The sequence below is a fragment of the Anolis carolinensis genome, chromosome 4 (assembly GCF_035594765.1).
Source record: "Anolis carolinensis isolate JA03-04 chromosome 4, rAnoCar3.1.pri, whole genome shotgun sequence".
NCBI classification, from domain to species: domain Eukaryota; kingdom Metazoa; phylum Chordata; class Lepidosauria; order Squamata; family Dactyloidae; genus Anolis; species Anolis carolinensis.
This window is the reverse complement of record NC_085844.1, coordinates 45,363,154-45,387,981: the sequence shown is the minus strand read 5'-3', so window position 1 is coordinate 45,387,981 and position 24,828 is coordinate 45,363,154. Positions and strand designations below refer to the sequence as shown.

The following is a 24,828-nucleotide window of genomic DNA, read 5'->3' as shown; positions in this document are numbered from 1 at the left end:
GTGGGAGGACGTCGTCATTCTGCTGAGGGCGTCTGCTAAGTTGTTTTGGATCCCGGGAAGGTGAATCGCCGAGATTTGGATGTTGCGGGCTATGCACCAATGCCACAGCTGGGAGGAGAGAAGCATCAGCTTCCTTGAGCCCGTGCCGCCCTGCTTGTTGATGTAGAATACTGCTACTGTGTTGTCTGACTGTACGAGGACAGATCTTTGGGAGATCAGGCGGGAGAAGGCTTTCAGAGCCTTGAAGATAGCAAGGAGTTCGAGAAAGTTTATGTGATTGGCCTTTTCGGAAGGAGACCAGAGGCCTCGAACAGTGAGGCCCTTCATGTGGGCTCCCCAGCCGAAATTGGATGAGTCTGTGGTTATGGTGATCGAGGGAGGAACCGAGTGGAACGGAAGACCCCTGCAGACGTTGGAGAGGGACTTCCACCAAAGGAGCGACCGACGAACATGAGGCGGGACCGAGAGAAACCTCGAGTTGGGGTGGCGAAATGGCTTGAAAACATCTATGAACCACCTCTGCAGGGGCCGGAGACGGAGCCTGGCGAACGGGGTCGTGAGGACTGTGGAGGCCATGTGGCCCAGCAGTATTTGGATGGATCGGGCCCGAACCCTTCGGTGGGTCTCGCAGAAGATGATTTGTTGACGGAGAGCTAGAAACCTGTCGAGCGGGAGCGAGACAGACTGAGCGATTGAGTCGAACAGGGCGCCGATGAAGCGGATTTTGTTCGACGGGTTGAGGTGAGATTTGTCGTGGTTTAACTGGAGACCGAGAGAGTCTAGAAGAGAGAGGGTGTAGTCGACGTGACGACGGAGTAGGACAGGGTCGGATTCGACCAGAAGCCAGTCGTCTAGATAGGGAAAAACTGTGATCCCCTGGAGCCGGAGGTGGGCAGCCACGACAGCGACGACTTTGGTAAAGACCCTTGGGGCGGTAACGAGGCCAAAGGGTAAAACGGTGAACTGGTAGGTTTGGTCGAGGATCTTGAAAGAGAGGAAGCGCCTGTGGTTTTCTCGAATCGCCACGTGGAAATAGGCGTCTCGGAGGTCTATAGACACGAAGTAGTCTCCGCGGTGAAGCATCGGGAGGATGGAGGCGATGGAGACCATCCTGAACTTGGTTGGGCATATGAAGACATTGAGCATGCGTAAGTCCAGAATTGGGCGGAGGCCCCCACCCCTCTTCGGGACCGTAAAGTACCTGGAGAAGAAGCTTTGAGGGTCCTGTGCCGATGGAGAAGGCCGAATAGCCCCTTTGGCGAGGAGGGTGTCGACCTCTGCGAGAATTTCTTGAGAGGGGTTGGAGAGAAGGACCTGACCGGTGGGAGGGAGTTCCTCGAATTCTAAGGCATAGCCTTCTTGGACAATTTTTAGAACCCAGGCATCTGAAGTAATAGATTTCCATCGGTGAAAGAAAGGAGCCAGGCGGTCTATAAAGAGACCATGAGGTTGATTTGGTGGGGGAGAGGGGTGCGGAGGAGTGAGAACGACATCGGTACCGGAGAAAGAGTCTCTGGAAGGAGAGATGGCGTCAGGAACGCCGGATAGGTTGACCAGCGGTGGGGGTGACCCGGCCGCGTTGTCTTTGAGGTTGTGCAGCCCGACGGGGCTGTTGGCGATTTTGGTTGTTCGATACCGAGGGACGTCTGAAAGATTGCTGGCGGTAAGAAGGAGGCGGGAAGCGTCGAAAGCGTTGAGGAAACCACTTGGTGCGGTGAGCCTGGGGTTGATCGCCGCATTTAGTGGCCAGAACTTTAAAGTCATGGTTGGTTTTAAGTTTGTCATCGGTGCCAGCATTAAAGAGGCCCATGGCGTCGAAGGGGAGGTCCTCGATGACCTGCCTCGAAGAAGAAGATAAACCGGAAGATCTCAGCCAGGCGTGGCGGCGAATGGCAATGGCGTGGGCGATCATCTTGCCGGCCGTGTCGCCAGTATGCTTAGCCATCTGGATTTGATGATGCGCTAAGGAATCGGCCTCCTGCTGGAGGGTGGACATGACCGACCGGTCTTCGTCAGACAACTTCGCGAAGAAGGGCTGAGCTTTTTCCCAGAGGATCTGCTGGTATGCCCCCATACAGGCCCCATAGTTCGCCATTCTACAAAGTAGAAGGGCTCCGGAGTAGAGTTTTCTGCCAACCGCGTCGAACCTTTTACCCTCTCTGTCTGCAGGGGTAGTGGATTCACGACCGGAGGACTGAGAGGCCTTCACGACCATGGAGTTCGGGTCGGGGTGGTGTTTAAGCCATTCTAAGGTGTCGTCATCCGTACGATACCAGGACTCGATTCTCTTCGAGGTAGGAGGGATCGAGGAGGGGGTTTTCCACGAAGATTGGATAACATCGAGGAGATAGGGTAAGAACGGCAACAGCGTGGCTGGAGGGGCCTGGGCTTGGACCCGTTTGAAAACCGGGTCAGTTACTGCTTTGGAAGTCTGTTTAATTTCTAAACCCAGGGCATCAGCCATTCTAATCATTTGCTCGGAGAAAGCCCGAATGTTGTCGGTAGGCGAAGGAGGATCCACCTCATAGGCATCATGGGGAGGAGAGAGATCGAGGCCTAAGGATACCACCGAGGCCGAGAGAGCAGAATCCGGGCGATCAATATCTATCTCATCGTCCCCAGCCCCTTGAGGGGACTGGGGAGGAGATGACAACACAGTCTCTGGTGGCGGCACCGCCTCAAGAGCAGGAGCTATCTGCGGCCGAGTTTGTTTGGAGGCCGAAGCCTGGACCGCTCGAGCCAGGCGAGTGGTTTGTCTACCCCGTTCCGGTGTCGAGGTCGGGGGAAAGAGCTGCTGACGAGATGAACGATGAGAAGCAGCAGGTCGAGGAGATGGGACCCTGACCACTGTCTGAGTGGAGTGGTGGGGTGAGTCCTGCAACTCGCCGTCCGAGAGTTGGTGAGGAGAAGGCTGGCGAGGTCGCTGAGCGGGAGCGATCGGAGAAGACCTTCTAGAAGAAGTTGCCGAAGAAGGGGCATCCATCTTGGAGGAGGCAGAAGAGGAAGAGCGCTGGGTTGCCCTCTTCTTAGCGAGCGGTTGTTTTGTTGGAACCCTCAGGGATTTACCCGGTGTGGGAGGGATCATTGCTGAGTCGGACTGGGTCCGACGAGCTTCCTCATGAGCCCTTTTAAAGGCGATCTTCATCGCGGAGGTCGATGGAGGAGCCCCGAGCTGGGATCGAGCCGAGGAAACGGAAGCTACCGAGCTCGACGTCGAGGAAGGGCCGACCCGACCAGAACGTGTCGACACCGTGGTCGTGGTGAGAGTGCACGGTGGTTTAGCGACCTTGGACGACCTGGAGGCTCTGGACGCCTTAGACGAGACCGAAGGGGCTTTAGCTGCTGAAGACGACATCGGTTCCGGGTTACGCGGCGACTTCGTGCCCGAAGTCGACGGAGCGGGTTCAGGAGCGAGCGATTTTTCGTAGAGCGCCGCTCTAAGCCTCGCGGCTCTATTTTTGCGAGCCTGGGCCGTTAGGGCCAGGCAGAAACGGCAGGTACCGACGACATGTGCTTCTCCAAGGCAGTAGAGGCACTTGGCGTGGCCGTCGGAGTCAGGAATTTTAGCGGCACACTGAGTGCAGCGCTTGAAGCGAGTCGTAGACATGAGAATCCGAAGTGAACCTTGCGGCGGAAAAAAAGGAACTGAGGAGGACACGCCGAGGGCTGCCTTATATGCCCTCCGGGGACGGAGGGGCGTGGCTACCGCCAAAATTTAAACTTCAGCTTGGGAAGAGTTTCCGTTGGGACCTGCGCAGGCGCAGCCTCTCCATTAGTGTGCATTCACAGAGTACACGAAGAAAAAGCTATGTTATAGCTCATTGCTATGTGATAAATAAAGCAAAAAAAAATTAAATAAATCAAAGCACATAAATTAAATATCTATAGTGGTTTTAAGCATCATATTCTTAAAAGCAAAAGCATTAGGACGTTCATTTTATCGTGCATTATGCTTTCATGTTAGATTTATGTAAGCCTTAAAATCATGATTCTCCCAGAGTGGGATAGTTGGCACTTTTATTCTCAGTCTCAGCTCCTCATCTGTATAGTGAGAATCTAAGTATGCTTCTTTGAAGTCATTGGAACAAAAAGAGCAACCAGGATAAAGAGAACTGAAAAAAATGAGGAGTGCTTTGGGCTGGCATTTGTTGAACAGCAGTTCCTCAACTAATTAGTCCAGGGAGAAAGAAAATAAAACTAGCAAAGTTGAGGCCAGAGAAGGGACATAATTACTTTAATGATACAGAATACTGGAGGAAAGTTGGTTGAGAAAGTATCATCTTCAGTTCAATTCAGAAGAAAATCCGAATACAGAATATCACATTGATACAGTGGATGATTTCATGGCAACAATCTATGGAATCTGGGATGAAAAAATATTCAAAAATATTTGGAAAAGTACCAAAAATATGTTTTTCAAATGTTGAAAACCCCTGATGAGAACAAATGTTAATTCTGCACAAAATTCACAAGTAACTGTTTTGATAGAAAACAACCTTTTCTGTGTAGAAAATGCAGAGAATACTATTTCTGTGCAAAACAAACATGTATGAATTTTGTGCAGAGTTGCAGTGGAATGACAACTACTAAAGTTGTCATTCCAACAAAGAAAATCCAACAAATACTACGGTCAGCGAAAGACAAGAGGGATCCTCTCTCCTCTTCAGGAGTCTACCGGATACCATGCAGCTGTGGACAAGTATACATAGGGACCACCAAACGCAGTGCCCAAACAAGAGTCAAAGAGCATGAAAGGCACTGCAGACTAATTCAACCAGAGAAATCAGCCATAGCAGAGCACTTGATGAACCAGCCTGGACACAGTATATTATTTGAGAACACAGAAATGATGGATCACTCCAACAACTATCATGTCACACTACCAGAGAAGCCACTGAAATCCACAAGCATGTGGACAACTTCAACAGAAAGGAGGAAACCATGAAAATGAACAAAATCTGGCTACCAGTATTAAAAAACTCTAAAATCAAAACAGTAGATGGGAACCAACACTCTGAGGGCAGAGGAGCCCCGAGGACGGCTAATGACTGAACAAAGGATGCCCCCCAGGCAAGAGACAAACCTTTCCAATGCTAATTAGGGTGATTAACTGAAACATTAATGCTGGCTTCCCAGTGACAAAGGACTCTTGCCACACCCTGGACTTTCCACAGATACATATTTTTTCCTTTCCTTGCCTAGTTTATCCATGCCTCACACCTCTGAGGATGCCTGCCATAGATGTGGGCGAAACGTCAGGAGAGAATACTTCTGGAACATGGCCACACAGCCCGAAAGACATACAACAACCCTGTGATCCCGGCCATGAAAGCCTTCGACAACTACTAAAGTTATTTGTCGTTTCATACAAGAAGAAACTTAGTGAATAATTACATCCCTAATAGCAACTGATACACTGAGACATAAGGTAATGTATAACTGTCATGATCAATAGCCACTGATAATCTTATTCTCCATGAATTTGCTTAATCACTATTAAATCTATCAAAGTTGGTGATCATCATAATGTCTTACGTAGCAAATGCCAAAATTTATGCACTGAGGGGAGAAAAAGGCAATTATTTTAATCTGCCTTATATCTCCCACTTCTAGATGATCCCAGGTTCTAGTACAGTAGTTCTCAACCTGGGGTCCCCGGGTGTTTTTGGCCTTCAACTCCCAGAAATCCTAACAGCTAACAACAGGTAAAATGGCTGGGGTTTCTGGGAGTTGTAGGCCAAAAATATCTGGGGACCCCAGGTTGAGAACTGCTGTTCTAGTATGATGAGATGGAGATAAAAAAAAAACTTTTCTATATACAGTACTTTTTCTGTAGTATCCATGATTTTACCATTCAAGTGAATCAGTCATGTGATTCCAAGAGGATTATACAGCATACTATATGAAGTTGAGTTAATTTCCATAAAATAGTTTTCGGTTCTCCTGTTTCTCTTTCTTTTTCTTTGATATGTCACAATTTTGTAAGATGACATCATGAACTGAAATCAAGAGTGCAGGTTTTCTTCTTATTTCTCTTGGGAAAAGCTATGCTAGACATTTGCCTTTCCCTCGGTTATGCCAATGTTTCTTTAGAAAACACATGCTGTCTTTTAAAAATTAAATGTCTCCGTCAGCACTCTATGTATCAATCAGCATAGAACACATCAACATTTCATTGCTTATTCTACAACACATATCCATAGAGTTTTGTTCCTGCTCTGGTAGAATTGTAGCTTAATCCACTTTCTTTTCCCATCAAGAACATCAATGAAAACAGGCATTCAAGGAGAAAAAGAATGAAAATCTATAGTGACATTGTCTTGAAAAAATGTGTTGGGAAAATAAAGCTCTCAGAATTCTTGAAATGCCTTCCCCATAAATGTATTCAGGATTGTCCTTCTTTAAATGATTTTAAATTATTTTTGAAGCTGAGTCCTAAGTTAAACTGCTATTTTTCCCTTTTAAAAATCCTATTGATCTTGAGTGAAACTGACTTAATAGAAAATTGGATAGAACCTACCACTTGCAAGATAAATCCAGAACATTAATTCTGTATCAAGAGAAGTGAACATTTCATTTTGTTTGTTTTGCATGTTCCAGGAAAAAGGTCAAAAAGATCTAATGTAGGCATGCTATATTTTCAAGTGCATTGTGAGGCAGAGAGAGAAAGGGAGGGTGGGGGATGCTCAATACTATTTATCAAAGAATGAAAAGAGCAGCAGAGACCCAACCAATGGAAGGTCATAGCCAATAACACTTCTACAAATAGAAAAGAGTTGGAGAAGCATCAAATGCAAATTACTGTTTGCTGGAGAATTTAAATGGAGCTTTACATCACATTATAAAATGTTTAATTGTAACTCCCATTTTAATAACACTATCTGATTAAATGAAAAGATGCCCTGCTGGTGGCAATTATAATCTGTCATATAGCATATTTATTTACAGTTTGGTTTCTAAAGCCGAAAGATTAAAAAGGAAACTCTCTTCAACTTGTCAACAAGCTATGATTATTGTGTATCCTTCTGTCAGTTGCTACATACAACTTTTGGTCCTAAAATGGATCTAATTATATCTGTAGCAACAATTTTCTAAATAGCTTGCTTCTATTTTCCTACAACTCCTATGAAATATATCTTACCAGGGGAACAAAAATGCCATTTTAAAAATTAATATTAGGCAAGCTATGAGAAAGAAATGCATTTGTCAACAAATGTGAACATACAGTTTTGTATTTGTAGATCACTCTTAATCCTGTTAATTAAAATCATAGAGTTGAGGAAATCTGGAAGGTCAGCTAGTTCAATTCTTGATCTAAACCCAGAAATCAGATACAGCATCCCTAAAAGATGGCTGCCCAGCTACCACAAAGCATGGGAGAAACCTGCAACAGTGTATCTCCCTTACACAATTTGATTTACAATTAGTCAAAAATCCTGGAGATATTAATTAATGTTATCAATGTTGGTAAAGAATTTTCTAGTAGAAATAAACAATGGAAGATTATCAGCATACAAAATTGCCTTGTAATCACACTTTTCACGTGTATCTCCCTAGAAATTGAAGGATTTTGCTTAATTGTATCATCTGCAACTACTTTTGGCTTAGGACACAGATAAAGGAGTTATAACTATTCCAAGAATCCAAAGAAATAATTTTTTTGAAGTGATAAAAATAAATTGACAATTTTGTCATAAATTTTTCCCTGTATTAAGGAATAATGGCAGTATGGTCAAATCTTTTAGCATTTACAGTAAACAGCTTTGTTACTAGTCTGATATTATTAGCTCCCTGTCAACAACAAAGACTACATGTGTAGATGATAAGAAATTATGTATCATTCAAAAAGAAATGGCGGTGTAACAAGACCTATTTGTTCTAATGCATAACCTTACCTATACTCTACAACAGGGGTCCTCAAACTTTTAAAGCAGAGGGCCGGTCCACAATCCTTCAAACTGTGGAGGGGCCGAATTATCATTTGAAAAAAAAACCTGAACAAATTCTTACGCACACTGCACATGTCTTATTTGTAGTGCAAAAGAACAACAACAATGAAAGAACAATACAATATTTAAAAATGAAAACAATTGTAACCAACATAAACCTATCAGAAGTGTGGGCCTGCTTCTGGCCAATGAGATAGTCAAGTTAATTAGGATTGTTGTTGTGTGCCTTCAAGTCATTTCAGACTTTGGGCGAGCCTAAGTCTAAAATTATTTATTTATTCATTTACTACATTTATTTATTACATTTATATCCCGCCCTTCTCATCCCGAAGGGGACTCAGAGCAGCTGTATATACATACAATATATTATATTATTAGCATAGCACAATATTAGCATTATATATTACTACAGTAGAGTCTCACTTATCCAACACTCACTTATCCAGCGTTCTTGATTATCCAACACATTTTTGTAGTCAATGTTTTCAATATATCATGATATTTTGGTGCTAAATTAGTAAGTTGTATAACATGTTTTGGTGCTTAATTTGTAAAATCATTACCTATTTTGATGTTTAATAGGCTTTTCTTAATCTCTCCTTATTATCCAACATATTCACTTATCCAACGTTCTGCCGGCCCGTTTATGTTGGATAAGTGAGACTCTACTGTATATTGAACTATACCACTATACTGTAATATTATATGTAATATATAACATATAATTAATATTATTATATGGTATTATAAGTATTATATTGTATAACATTATAATATTATCAATGTTATATGTATATACAATATATTATATTATTAAAAATGATATAAAATATTATATTATAAAACTGAGGGCGGGGGCCAGGTAAATGACCTTGGAGGGCCACATCCGGCCCCTGGGCCTTAGTTTGGTGAACCCTGCTGTACAAGAACCCAGGGTCAGGGTACAAAATAGGAATATACTCTAAGACCCTATTAAAAATAGCTGCCACAGTCTCTCTGCAAAAAAAGGTTATACAATAAACCCTTTTTTAAAATGGCCACCACTGATCCACTCTATGTTGAGCACCTCAAATGGGTCCTCCATGACATCTGCTTGGACCAAATAAGGTGAGAAAGGCAGGCTGCCTTTCTTCCTCCAGGTTTGACAAGGAGGGGGTAATGGCTTCTACCTCTTGTCACTCTATCTTTTGTTATTCCTTTCTTTGCTCCCTAAACTCTTCCTTTTTCCAGCCTGTGTTCCCATTCTTTTTTCCTGATTTACATTCCTTTCCCTATCTGGTTTTGCATAGACATAGACATTTTAGTATCAGTAATGGAATTTACACACACACCGCAAACCTTCAAATAAACAGTTCCTGCTCTTCTCTTTAGCTCCTCCTATTGTGTTTGCTATATGTTTCGTCCTCAGTTATCAAAATAAAATCCATAACTTTGGCCCCTCGACTTGACTTCTACATGAAGTTAAATTAGATACAAATGTATACAATACTAAAATCAACAGTTAAAAACAACTAATAGTTTTATGTTATATGACACAAAACCAGAAATATGATAATGCATTCTTTTTCTTTTACTGTTTTCTTTTACTTTATTATCTTTACTTTAATGTGAAAACTATTACGCTAGGTGTTTTTGTGATTTTAATTAACCATGAAAAGTCTTTATATGTATTAGTGAGTTGAAGACAATTTTTGAAGAAATAAATAAACCCCATATAAAATCAATTTCATTTAAAAGAAATGATTCTATCATTATATATCAGAATAAAAATTAGGCAGCATGATCTACTCTTCATATGCTTCATATTTAGTATTGACATCTTGAATGTATTATGTAAAATGCAAAATAATTAAATTATTTCAGTAGTAGTACTGAGAGTAGTATATAATCATATTTTCTGCTAAGCTTTGAAAGTGGCATTATTCCAGACGCCACCAATCTTTTCCATAATAGTACATTAGAAATGCTAGGTGCACTGATGTGCAGCACTTCCTATAGGCCTAATAGAAATATTACTGATTTCATTTCATGTGTCCTGCATTTTACCTACTGATGTGATCATAGTCAAAACACTTGTTTGGCAGCCATTAGAATGTAAAGTGTGCTTTGAAGATACGCTAAGTTAGATAATAAACTCATATTATCTTAGCTTTTGTTGCTGACACTTAAAAAAACCCACTTGGGGAATAGATCCATCTCTTTTACTGTCTTTTAAAGTCTGTTTCCATTTTAAGCTTCACAAATTTAAAACTTTGAACCATTCAGAGAAAGTGAACTCCACCTTATCTTTTTCTTATGTATTTTACAAATATTATATCATGTAATGTTTAAGAAGATGTACTCTATTTTAACTGTGATACAGATAACAGATCTTTAAAGTAACACAAATAATATTTCTACAGCAAAGGGGGAAAAGAGCATATTTCCATTTCTTACCTTTTTTTAAAAAACAACACTTTACCAAACAACCACTGTCAGTAAAGGCGGACTTATCTCAGTATAATCTAGTAAGTACAGTACTGAATTGCTTTGGACTGATGAGCTACCCATGTCTCTCAAACAGAAGGTACTCAGACTGTTGCAGAAGAAAGCAAAGATGTGAATGGTGATGAATTCTGAGCACTGGCTGGGGCAATGAGGGCTACTCTTAGATAGAATGAAAGAATTTGCAGAAACTATGAAGAACCCATTTGTGGAACAAGCTAGCCAGGTGGTGTATAAGACACTGAAATGTCCTTTATACTGCAAATTTGGGCAGAATAAATGAGACCAGAAGCAGAAATATGGGCTACAGTTGTTACACTGTCTCAGCAACTGCCAGCTTAATCTTTATATCTCTACTTCCTCGGTAGATTCACCTGCTCCTGTATCCTTAAAGCCAACTCGATTGCCTATAGTAGCTTGCAATAAAAAATCCTACCCCTAGCCTACTGTAGATAAAGTATGAAGTACTCCACACCTCCTCTACCTGTTATGGTTGAGCCTTCTGGCTCCGGTACTGGGAGACGGGGTCGTAAGACTCCTCGAGAGTCAGACTCTTTTGAGGAGCGAGAAAGGAAACGGCTCCGGGACTTATTTGCAGAACCAACTGACGAAGACTCATTTGATGGTATTACCGAGGGAATGGAGGAAGAAATGGTTAGTTCAGAGGAGGATGACATGGAATGGACTCGTGTGAGGGAGGATTTGGGTGCCACCGGCAATGTTAGCATGGGAGGCGATTGGCGGGTTGCAGGATCAGACCCATGGACGGGTTGGAGGGATGGAGCGGGATCCACAGCTGGGGATGCTGTGGGGCGTAGTCAAAGGTGTTGAGACCTGAGCTTAAAGGCAGGGGCTTAAGATACCAGTTATTCTGAGAGGTCTCCCTCTCAATCTGCCTGCGGAGGAGACCTGAGCTTAAAGGCCTAAGACCTGAGGCTGAAGAATAGGCAGGCACTGAGGCAGGCAAGAGGCAACAAGCCCAGCAAGTAGAGGAATGAACAGCAGCAAAACAAACAGTTTTGTGCTGCTTTCACTTTTGTTTCACTGCTTCATGTGTGTGGGAATGGGTCTGCCATACTGTGAAATATGAATGAATGGTACGGTACAAAAGCACGAATGAGACATATGAAACAAATATCAGGCTCTACTCTATTACATACTCCATGATTCTGTAAAATGGAACAAAGCCAAATAAAATAGTATTGTGTAGTATAGATGTCAGTCAGATAATGTTGTATTAGTTAGAAATGCTCTGTATGCAACTCCATGTGTTTTATTTTGTGTGTGAAAAATTCCTCTTTCCGAACATGTGGTCACTGAAATCCACCAAAGGGTTAAGTAAGTGGACCTGTTGCTATGTTGACCTCTAAGGAGGACGAGCTCATGCTGTGTTCCTGAGTATCCTGGAAGACTAAAAATGCAACAAGCAGAAATAAAGCTTTCAAAGTATTTCTGAATGAAACCGAAAGTTCCAGTGTTTCGTTAAGAGATATGGTTCAGGAGCTACACCATATTTTTCTCTGCTAATTGCTAAGTCATTGATAAAGGAGGAACAAGCTGAGGATCAATCCTGACAAGACAGAGGCCCTCCTGGTCAGTCGCGCGTCGGATCGGGGTATTGGGTGGCAACCTGTGCTGGACGGGGTCGCACTCCCCCTGAAATAACAGGTCCGCAGTTTGGGGGCCCTCCTGGACTCAGCGCTGACACTTGAGGCGCAGGTGTCGGCGGTGGCCGGGAGGGCCTTCGCACAACTCAAGCTTGTGCGCCAACTGCGACCATACCTCGTGAAGTCTGACTTGACCACGGTGGTGCATGCCTTAGTTACCTCTAGACTGGACTACTGTAATGCGCTCTACGTGGGGCTTCCCTTGAAGACGGCCCGGAAACTACAATTGGTCCAGTGCTCGGCTGCCAGGTTAATTACAGGGGCGAGTTACAGGGAGAGATCTACTCCCCTGTTCAAGGAGCTCCACTGGCTGCCTTTTATTTTCCGGTCCCAATTCAAGGTGTATACCATCACATATAAAGCCCTAAACGGTTTGGGACCCACCTACCTTCGTGACCGTATCTCCTACCACAAGCCTACACGATCCCTTCGCTCATCAGGGGAAGCTCTCCTGTCCCCACTCCCGATATCCCAGACCCGCCTTGTGGGAACAAGGGAGAGGGCCTTTTCTGCTGTGGCCCCCCGATTGTGGAATTCTCTGCCCACGGAGATTAGGCAAGCCCCCACACTAGCAGCCTTCAAGAAAGACTTGAAAACATGGCTCTTTCGCTGCGCTTTTGGAGAGTAACCATTTTATATTTCTTTTCCGTTGCTCCCCCTAATATCTATCCTCCAGAATGCCCCACTCCCTTATGACCCTGTTCGCTGTGGTTTTTATTTTTATGTCTTTCTCACCCCGAGTTTTAACTTAATGTTCATGTGGTCTGCCCTTGTTTTTATTGTCTCCTTGTTTTATTTTGTAATGGATATTATTTACTGTATTGTTTATTGTATTGTGTTGTGCTGTTCTTTTATATGCTGTTTACATTGTATTGTTTTGGGCGTGGCCCCATGTAAGCCGCCCCGAGTCCCCATTGGGGAGATGGTGGCGGGGTATAAATAAAGTTTTATTATTATTATTATTATTGATAAAGGACTCTGCGGATGTCTGGCTGTGTTGATCTGCTTGCCTTGAACATTCCCCCCATGCGCAGCGTAAAGGCAGCAGTAATTCAAAGTTCTAAATTATGTGCCTACCTGGCAGGATTGTTGTGATTTTTTATCCGAACCCACACTGACAATAGATACACAAGCCTATAGAACAACAGCATATATTGAATAGAAACATTGTTCTTTAAAGACTGAAGCCCCATGTTCTCTGAATAACAGAACATTAGTTGCTGGGAAAACAACATAATTGATATGTAATAAAGACACAACCAGTCTACTCTTAATGAAAACAAGAAGCTAATTTCTAGCTTACATATATTTTATCTGTGTGCACCACTGTGCTTGTAGCACATAAACCCTCATCATAAACATCAGGAGAAATGAAGCCATGTTATTATAAGCAGTCTAGTTTGGGTTAGGACAGCAGTAGCATGCTATGAATGCACTAAACTCTTATTTGCAGGTCTGTTGGTCATTGTTTCTCTATTTGTCCCCAAACAGGGAGAAACAAACAGAGGTGATGTTGTGAGTGGGTATAGGGAAAAATAAACTTATTTGTAGTAACCCACAGCCAGAGATTTTAAATCCATTTCAAAATTTAAAAAAGACACACTTCCAGACAACAAATATTTACATGCAGAAATGTGAGTTCCCTGGAATAAAACTGATGAAAAACATGGAGTTACCACCATTTTAAAAATGCTGAACTGTAGGAAGAAAAAAAATGATCGAGCTTCACATTTTAAAAAAAATCAAGTAATATGTTTTCAATGCTATTGCACCCTTCACTTGAAGTAATGAGTTTCTCTCTCCCCATTATATGTACATTAAGATCCCAAAGAAGCTTGACTAGTTACACCACTTGGCCTTCATCTACTTTACCTTGCTCCAGCTGCTCAGTATGACAATCTACAACCACTCAAAGTTCTATTGTCCCTATTTCTTTTTAAGAAGCAGATATGAAACTTCAGTACTGAAGGGAATACTCAGCTGCCAGACTCTAACCTCAGTACAAGAAGAGGTCAAGTCAATGAAGCACCACTGGAATGCTTTATTCAAGTGTGAAATGCTACCATTACCGTCTTCAGGTACTTTTATAATGATTGTTAAGACCCTCTGCATCTTTTGGATCACTCTCCTTTATGTAAAGCTAAGATAATTTATTTCATCCTGAAACTGAAATCTAAGCAAGTAGTTTCTAGAATTCAATAACCTTTAATCCCAGTAGAACATAAATGTCTGTGGTCAAGCATGTGACCCTTAAAGAGAAATACAAAATTCAATGGACCATCTGATCCTTAAACATTTTCCAACAGTGCAAATTTGACTGAAATGAACAGCATGTTCAAGAATAATAAGGAAGTACTGGTGGCAACTCTTCTCTTGTGGATACAAATGAGAACTGCCATTTTCTTCTATGAACACTGGGGATAAGTTCACTTGGGACCACATCCTATCTATCTGAATGTATGTGCTTTGCACATGAATATAGGTTTTCATCACCACAATTCAAACTAGACTGTATCTGGAAGGATACAAGTATTTTCAACTCAAAATTTGTGGTTTTATTATTTATAAAAGGATGTTTACCTTAAAAGATTCTGCTCTAGCTTGGATTGTAATTAGCCAATCCCCCTTTCCTAGCAGCCTGGGAAACAACTCTTTAGCTTCCAAGTCAACTACAGATACAGCCTATGCTCTACAAACTAAATATCCCAGAATTCTTTCTTCTTGTGATTCTTATGATAGGAAGAGGGGGCTTGAAGAGGTGAGATTTCTTTCCTGCTGCCATCACTATGCTTCCAACATTTGAAGGAAGGGAAAAGGGAAATTTGGACCTTACCATGAAGCCCATGATTATTTCCTGGTCTAACAAAAGCAATATCAAAAACAAAAATGCCTGCTTTTTCATTTGTGGAGAGGGGGAGCACAGTCTGGTTTGCTTTACCAATTCCTCTTTAAGGGAAGGACCATTCACCTGACATTAAACTATTCAGCATCAGACCTGGCCTATGGTATTTTTTTTCCTTTAAAATAGCTATTTAAAAAATGACAAAGCCCCACCAAATTTTCATATTTGGTGATAGAAGGATATGTATTATAAACCGTTCTCCACATACAATGGGATTAAGGGTGTAGGGCCCTGTGAAATTGGAAAGAATGTGAATAAAACCCAGTATTTTACCTGCAATAACATTTCTCCATGAATTTCTAGGTCCTCTAGTGTAACTTGATGGTCAACTTCTGGAAGAGAGAAGTTGACCTAGAGAGAACATTTTTAAAATTAAATCTGCAAATAATGAAATCTGCAATAGTCAAACCCTCAAATATGGAAGCTGAGTGTATATGGAATAAGTACTGCACATAAGTCACTAAATACATATATGCATACATTTTAAAAGGCTTACCACAGAAAGTGAGTTTGAAAGCAGTGCTCCATCTTGGCCGAGCATATTCGAGACTGTGATTTCAGGTAGGTCCATGTTTTGTGGATGAAATGGGAGTAGGCCATTATGGTTGATAGGGTGACAAAGTGAAGGATAACCAGTTTCTGTGTCATTCAAATGCACAAGTGAATGGTCAGGTAGTGAAGGTGGGGTGATCGGAGGTATGTTAAAATCTTCACTCTCAAGACTTGGACCAGGAAAAGACTGTGAAAAGATGAAAGGCAGAGCTTTAATCAAAATGTCCTGTACTTGAATCTTAAGAGATAGTAGGATATGAACAAACAAATACAGACATGCACAAAGAGCACTCAATAAAAATGCCGTTTTCAAATGGTATAAATAACATCAAGTAGTATTTCCTGATTTGCACAAGAAAGAACATGTTGAACACTCATATACTGTAATAATGCAATTGCACTATGATGTATGGAATAAGGAAAAAAACTTTGATATTTTCACAGCTTCCATTAGAAATTCTCCACCACAGCAACTAAATTCAAGGACTCTTTTCTAAGAGTCTTCACTGAATTGCATATTTTTTCCCATAGGAATAAGAAATATAATTTATAAAATTAATAGTATATCAGAAAGACCTCATAAGACTTTCTGCCACTCAGCAGTAAAAGTAATGGAGGAGAGGGAAGAAATCTTGTTCTTGCATGTTTCTCTAAGGTGCACGGAAGAATAAAAAACATTCATTCTCCTAGACTGGTAGCAGCAAATTGACCCAGAAAGAATGAACTGTATGCAATACACAGGGAGCCATGATTCAGCTGTAGCCATGTCAAATGCATGTACCACCAGCACTTGAAGAAGTCCCTTTTTTGTACTACAACTCCAAGAATCCCCCTGTGGAACTCTGAGAAATTTAAGGCAAAAAAAGGGAACTTTTCCAAGTTCTGCACATACCCAAATGGTTAATATCATGTTAAACAATCGGTTGCTATCACCATTTGAATGAAGAAAGTAAACAGTATTAACCAATCCTGTGAACAGCTTTCACAGCACCTGCAGCTTTTGTGGTTTTGTAGTCAAAAAGCAGGACTAATGCATATAGGTTCACTAGATGGATATGGCTTGAATTCAATACACACAGAATTTACATTCAAAGGTCACAATCTGAAAAACAGATGGGTTTCCAGAGTGCTGTTTCAATGTAGGCTTTGCTCAGCTGCATCAGGTTATGAACTTGTAAATACTTTGCAGATTACAATCGAACAATAGACTATTATTATTTTTACATACAAATCAATGTAAAGTCATTCTTCTAAATGATAATTTGATTGTTCTGTTTTCCATTTTCTGCTGGCTGCTGATGTTAATTAGGCAGATGGTAAATGACCAACAGAAGTAGAGTAATGATTTTCTAAATAACAATGAACCATCTGAAATATGTTGGGTGTCATCAAAACAAATTATGGAAATTTCTACAGAAAATTGATTTTGTGTTTTCAACATTACCATCCCCTTCTTTTCTTCAAATTTTCACATTTTACTATGAGTTCTTCATCTTTCAGTTCTCTGTTCTTTAATAAAAAATGGTAAAGTATTTTACTGTACCCAAACTATGCTCTGAAAGTATCTAGTGACATGCTGGGAATACAAAGAATTATCACCTATTTTCTCATCCTTGAACAAAAATAAGTATCTTAATATACAGGACACCTTGATTTTTTCCATGCAAAATTCATTCCTGATTAACTATGTGGATTTTTTAAAAATAGAAACAATCAAAGCTTTGTAAGCCATGCCTTATAAAGATTGACTTAGGAAGGAAAGTATATTTAGCTTGGAGAAGAGAAGGTTAAGAGATGACATGAAAACCATGTTTAAAGATTTGAAAGGATATCATATTGAGGAGGCGACAAGCTTATTTTCTGCTGCTCTAGAAATTAGGATGTAGATAAATGGATTCAAACTATAGGAAAAGAGATTCCATCTAAACATTGGGAGTAACTTCCTGATTATAAAAGCTGTTCATTAGTAGAATACACTGCCTCAGAATATGGTGAAGTCTCATTCTCTAGAGATTTTTAACCAGAGACTGGATGGCCATCTGTCGGGGGTGCTTTGATTCTGTGTTCCTGCATGGCAGGGGGTTGGATGGCTCTTGTGGTCTCTTTCAATTATTAAATTATATTCTATGATAACTCTTAATTCTTCTGAATGATAAGGGAGATCTTGGTCACACAAACTCCAGCTCTGTGTTCGAGGGGCACCATTGATTATCTTTGTGGGAATGGGACCAGAAACCTTTGCATCTGGCATAGGGGGCAGCGTCAGTATGGGATCTGGCTACCTTTCTCTTGCTATTTTGCTTATTGCTGCTTTTATTTGGTTATGGGGACTGGCGAAGGACTTTTTCTTTCTGCCTTTCCATTGTTCTCTTCATGCGTGTCTCTGCTGCCAATCCTTGTGTGTATAGAGTAGAACAAGAGTCTTAAAAGGGTTCTTTGGAGTACGGAACAAACCAAACCAAATGTATATTCTTAATGCACCCCAGCAAATTAGAACAACTTCTATCTGCAGTGAGAATTCAGAACAGAAGGCTGAATGCAAAAACATGCAAGCACATTTATCTTCATGAAATTAAAATTTGATGCCTTCTCTTCTCTATTGCACCCACCTATGAATAAGAAATCTGCACGTGAAAGCTGACTGGCATTGGTTGAGGGTGGTAGCAAAGAGGAACTGGTGGAATTTATAGGTGGGGCAGCTCACATGAGTGCAAGTACTTCCTCTAGTTGGGCATTATCATTATCCTCCTCCTCCTAATCACTAGTATCCAGCTTTACTATTTCTTCCAAAGTGGCTAACAATGCTAAAAACAATACAATGCACAATGTAAAACCTACAAATCATAAACACTAAAATGGAATTAAACATGGATTCATTAAAAAAAATATTTTAAGCCAATTAAAAAGCTATTAAAATAAAAACACTACATGAGCATATACTTAACTGGTAGCATTTCATTTCCAAATACGTAAGGGTGGGATAATACTCTGTTATGATGATTACTACATGTTACCTTCACTTACTGCTATGTAGAAAATATTCTCAGGTTTTACAGTCCAGTGTCCAATGGAAATAAACGAACCAGAATAATTAGGGGGGGGGGATAATTTCAAAAGACATTTGTGTCAGTCTCTGTCTACAGTTTTAAAATATCACAAGGCATTATATCCTAAGGAAGATCCACCATTTGGTTTCTAATAAAAGTCAGATTTCGGTATGAATCTAACTGCAGCAATGTGAGTGAATTGACAGACATTAAACAACTAAATGGCAGCTTATACAGTCTGAGCTATGGTCTTTACCTCGCCTATAAAATAAGTGTTTACACTTTGTGCATAAAACACAAACACATGACTTACAACCGCAACCTTTCTGACTATGTTACATGCAAATAATCCATTTTTACTTTGCTGTTATTACCTTGATACTACCTTGTTAGAATTTGACTCCATTTTGTAGATGGTTATCCACTTATATTTTTATTAGATAGCAAGGATTTTATTTGTATTACAGTTAAATAATGACAATCAGAAAGAACATAACATAACTCAAGCCCCCTTAAAATGAATATTCAAATGCTGAGTATCTTGGGAGAGTCAAGTATTTTAATGTAACGTCAATTATAAATGCAACTCTCACAGTGATTCAGATGGAGTTAAAATACATGCAACCAGAAGTAAGAATATTAGCATGATTTAATTTTTATGGGGTCAGGAATAAATGAAAACATGTAGATGTTAGGATCTTAATTTTAAATACCAATGTGTAGTTATTGCTTGGCGTTTTTCACAAGGCGCTTTTTTTTAAAATTGTCCATAAAGCTCCTCAATCAAAAATATAAATCATCTAACACTCAGCAAGAATGGTCAAAAAGCCCATTGTTATGTTCAATTCAATGTTCTTTTAAATAGGGTTTTGTATTTCTTTATTGAGCAGACAACAGCAATAAATCACACTCATTTTAAAAACACACAATATATTAATTTATCAAGCAGAAATCATCAAAAACATACTGCAGCAGAAGGTACATTTTGTGCCTGTAATGTTCATCAATTTCTTTAATTTACTTTAGATAAAGGACAGTGCTTGAAGCAAAACATTAATTTTCCACTAAAAAAACAAGAGAACATTGATTGCTGCATAACAGATTTTTTAAAAAAGAAGTGATTTCAAGCCTTCTAAAAGAAAACAAGTTTTTTTTGTTAATTAAGTATTTTTACGATTTCCATACGGCAAGTGCAATGGTATGTAAAACAAGTTTTCTCATACCTCAGAAAAAAGTGTCAATTGTTACAAGAAGAAGAACTTTTCCATGTGCATTATTATTACCATATTCACTAAAATTTTGTGGGCCATCAAATGTAATGTGCACCTCAATTTTCAAAACCCTGAAACCAAAAAAATAGTTGCTGGCAAATGTTATGAGCAGCTGGAAAAATTGCACTCTTTGAAATTTGCCCAAAAAAGATACAAGAGAATTGTGTGTTGTAAACATTTAAAAACTAGCATTCTGATAAAAATAATCTCCATAATTAGATTTGCAGTTAATTTTTCATCTACAGACTGTTCTTTCATTTTATTCTAAAAAGATATCTCCATTCAAATATCTTTGTTCTGCTTGACATGAAAAAGGTTAGTTTTGTAGATATAAAACAAATAAACATGATAAATCATGTTATGCTCAGTTAAAAAAATGTTGACCCCCTCCCCCCCAAATCCCAATCTAATTTCATTTTGTAAAGGCAAAATGTGGATAATCCAATTCAGCCTCATAATAGGGACATAACTATATTACTCTTGCCATTACTAGAACAGAGTTTCTTAAACTGTGTTCTCCCAGATGTTTTGGACTTCAGCTCCCAAAATTCCTAACAGCAGGTAAGCTGGATGGGATTTCTGGGAGCTGAAGTCCAAAACACTTGGAGGAGCACAGTTTGAGAAACACTGATCTAGAAAACTCTCCAAGAATAATGGCTACACAATGCATACTTTTTTCTCTAAATTCCTATGACTGCATTTCTTCCATATGTCTTGCAATATATTTAGAAGGCATCAAAATTCCACCTGATGAAAGATAACCATTATGGGATCAGTGTTGAGTGGGGGTTCCTATAATAAACACAATGACGTGTTGGAATGAAAAAGGACACAACTCTCAACTACTTATGAGAAGATCTTCCTTTTTTAAACTCAGTGGTTCTAAACCTGTGGGTCCCCAGGTGTTTGGGGCCTACAACTCCCAGAAATCCCAGCTAGTTTACCAGTTAGGATTTCTGGGAGTTGAAGACCAAAACATCTGGGGACCCACAGGTTGAGAACTGCTGCTCTAACTGAACCCAGGCACCATGTCAAAAAAGATTCAGAAAACCCAAAAGGAAGCCTTGTAGCAACCAGCAAGACTGTCCTCAGCAAGTCAGAAATCCACTCTGTTCCATCATGACCTTTGTCACAGATGAGTATTTATTTCCTTCTTCCGACTTCTGGTTAGAATTTGTATCACATATTCTAGGAAAAAAACATGAGTAGCTGAAAAAATATTTTAAATTATCCCCATTCATCCTTCTACTTACTAACCATGTCATTTCTATTTGTATATTTTTGTAGTTGTGAAGCATAGAGTTTATGTATCAATACACATTTTCTAACAATGTTCATATTTCAGTCGGGAGCCCATGTATTGTGATCATCAAGTTTGCAGACGACACAAAACTGGGAGGGATAGCTAACACTCCAGAAGACAGGAGCAGAATTCAAAACGATCTTGACAGACTAGAGAGATGGGCCAAAACTAACAAAATGAAGTTCAACAGGGACAAATGCAAGATACTTCACTTCGGCAGAAAAAATGGAAATCAAAGATACAGAATGGGGGACGCCTGGCTTGACAGCAGTGTGTGCGAAAAAGACCTTGGAGTCCTCGTGGACAACAAGTTAAACATGAGCCAACAATGTGATGCGGCTGCTAAAAAAGCCAATGGGATTCTGGCCTGCATCAATAGGGGCATAGCGTCTAGATCCAGGGAAGTTATGCTCCCCCTCTATTCTGCCTTGGTCAGACCACACCTGGAATACTGTGTCCAATTTTGGGCACCACAGTTGAAGGGAGATGTTGACAAGCTGGAAAGCGTCCAGAGGAGGGCGACTAAAATGATTAAGAGTCTGGAGAACAAGCCCTATGAGGAGCGGCTTAAAGAGCTGGGCATGTTTAGCCTGCAGAAGAGAAGGCTGAGAGGAGACATGATAGCCATGTACAAATACGTGAAGGGAAGTCATAGGGAAGAGGGAGCAAGCTTGTTTTCTGCTGCCCTGCAGACTAGGACACGGAACAAGGGCTTCAAACTACAGGAAAGGAGATTCCACCTGAACATCAGGAAGAACTTCCTCACTGTGAGAGCTGTTCGGCAGTGGAACTCTCTCCCCCGGACTGTGGTGGAGGCTCCTTCCTTGGAGGCTTTTAAGCAGAGGCTGAATGGCCATCTGTCGGGGGTGCTTTGAATGCGATTTCCTGCTTCTTAGCAGGGGGTTGGACTAGATGGCCCATGTGGTCTCTTCCAACTCTACTATTCTATGATTCTATGATTCAATGACTCTTTCTTACAAATACTGCTTGAAAGATCAGGATGTCAAAAGTCTGAGTTGCATAGCACAGAACCTGCTTTAATCAATGACACACTATTAAAAACAATGTAGTAACCAAACTACAGCATTAAAATGTGTTAATATTAACAATGCTTCTATACAACAATGTATATTATGCACCACATTTAACCTGTCAGATGCCTCATTAACATCTTTGACTCTGACGTGGCAACAAAAATGCTAATTTTTCTGTGTTCATAGCATTCAGCCACTCTTCAACTCCAATACTAAACTCATGTTGGCGTAAATTATATTTAATGCATACCTCCACTAAATATATATAGGATTGTAGAATTGGAATATAAGTATGTAGTGCAATATTTTTAAATATTACACTTTAGAAGTGCAAATACCTATATACTTTATCCAAGGCAGAAACGAACAGAGAATAGCATCAACACATGACAAAGTGTTTTTTAATGTGATATTTTATGTAATGTGTTATTTTAGTTTGGCACTGTAGAACTTTTAGAAACCACTCTTGCGTTCATACACAGCAACCAACCAGACATTAGTTGAGAATGGGAATAGGCTGTACTTTCAATACAATCCCATTATACAATTCTTCCAAAATACTATGACAATTATTAGTTTCTGGGGTAATATGCTGTTTCTAGTGCTTCCTCATTTGAATTCCAATACATTCTAGCCTCTTGCTTCATTGCTGAAATGAAGCAACCTGTTGTATTTCACAGCTGGGAACTGTCTAGGCAATAGCAAGTGCAAAAATGAATTCTCTGTCCAAGTCAAATTCATTACACACCCACAGATGCTTATAGCCAGAACTCTTTCAACACAATTGTAAATACCCACATGCTCATATATTCCTCAAAGAACCTGTGATTTAAAAACACAATAGAATGGCACAATGTCTACATGCAAAAACATCGAAGCCCAAATATTCCAGTTTGCCTAGCTCAGTGACCTGTTAGCTTAGAGATAATTGCCTATCTTTTTGGATTGTTTGAAGGATAAACCTTGTTGGTACTTTTTAAAAGGAGCATCATAACTATGACATTTATGCTTAGACTTGAGACTTGTGGGGGGGGGGGGGGAGAGAGGCTTGAGCCAAAGACTGTTTCCAAAGAAATGCAAGATAGTAAGACTGGATCAAATGCTTTTTTCAGAGACAAAAAAGTAAAATTAAAATACTAAGAACTGTTGTAAAGATAAGAAAAATAATAAGGTGGAAAATCATGAACATAAGAAAAGCAGCATCAACATTTTCATGAGTAGAATTCTACTTATTTCAGGATATGCATATAACCTATTAATAAGTTATGTTCCAAAGGTACATCCAAGCGGAAATTATTTGTTTTGACAGAAATACACTTCCATTTCAGTTTTTGTTGTGGGGTCACCACAAGTTAACGGTCTGTTAACTTATGGTAACCCCATGAATTTCATAGTGTTTTCTCAAGCAAGGAAAATTCAGAGATGGCTTTACCACTTCCTTTCTCTAAGTACTGGCAATCTCAGAGTCACAGACATCTGATTCACAAATGGCTCATAGTTAAGAACGGGGTGGGGGGTGAAACAACAGTAAATGAGAGAAATCTACCCCCCCGGAAGGGAAATTCACTCGTGGAAGAGTTATCATGAGGAAAATGTGCCTCCACTGAAGCTTTCTCACCAATCCTTGTTTCCATAACAAGCCAAATTTTTCAAAACCCAATTATCACAGGGACAGAAAGTGAGGTGAAATCTTTTGAACAGGGACAAAGGCAGCAAAACAAACACCTTTCCTTATGCTATCCAAAGCTTACATATATATGGCTGGAGTTGTACTTAAAAAGTACCTGTTTCGACTTACATACAAATTCAACTTAAGAACAAACCTACGTAACTTGGGGACTGCCTGAGCTACATAACCATTTTCCATTACCAAAATAACAAAAAACAACACATCTGTTTTATAATGCATCCTATCCTGAGATGGTAGATATTCTGGAAGACATTTGCTAAAACCTCAAACAATCATTATTTATTTATTTATTTATTTATTTATTTATTTATTTATTTATTGGGATGTTGGCTTAGGACAGGGCTTGCATATTTAAGTAAATAAAATGTAAGAGGCAAATTTGCAGAAATTCCACAAAACTGAAGTTTAAATCTTTAAATATGCCCTGAATCTACAATATAATGTTAAACCAAAAGTACAAAGTTTAATGCAAAACTGAAATCTTAATCAAATTGTTAACCCGAATTAGAATAGACAACTGAATTAATGAAATGTATGTAACTGTTGACTTTTAAAATTCCCTCTGATTTAATGGATCTATTCTACATGGATCTAATAAATTAATTTAGGCTAGAGTCTTTTGTTTGGATGGACAATCTATGTGCTCTTGTACTACAACTCCCATTAGCAAATTCCAGCAGAACCAATGTTGAGGTATAATGGGAGCACCAATCCAACAACATATAGCACATCACATATTTCCCATCTCTGTTTTAATTGGATACGAGACTTTCTGTACTTAAATTATATAGACTACTAGCTGTGCCCGGCCACGCGTTGCTGTGGCGAAGTCTGGTGGTCTGGGAAATAAAGTATTGAGGAATTGGTGGTAGTTAAGGTTAAGGGTAAAGGTTTTCCCCAGACATTAAGTCCAGTCGTGTCTGACTCTG

At 40.1% G+C, this 24,828-nt stretch overlaps 1 protein-coding gene across 4 annotated transcripts in view; it reads right to left on the bottom strand.

The window, feature by feature from the left end:
• Positions 1–24,828, bottom strand: part of tox (thymocyte selection associated high mobility group box) — a 275,955-nt gene that overhangs the window by 98,153 nt on the left and 152,974 nt on the right. For all 4 annotated transcript variants that reach the window (XM_008108489.3, XM_008108490.3, XM_062980345.1 and 1 more), the window contains exon 3: positions 15,499–15,741. In XM_008108489.3, coding sequence (XP_008106696.1) covers positions 15,499–15,741 — 243 coding nt within the window. The remainder of the gene's footprint in view (positions 1–15,498; positions 15,742–24,828) is intronic.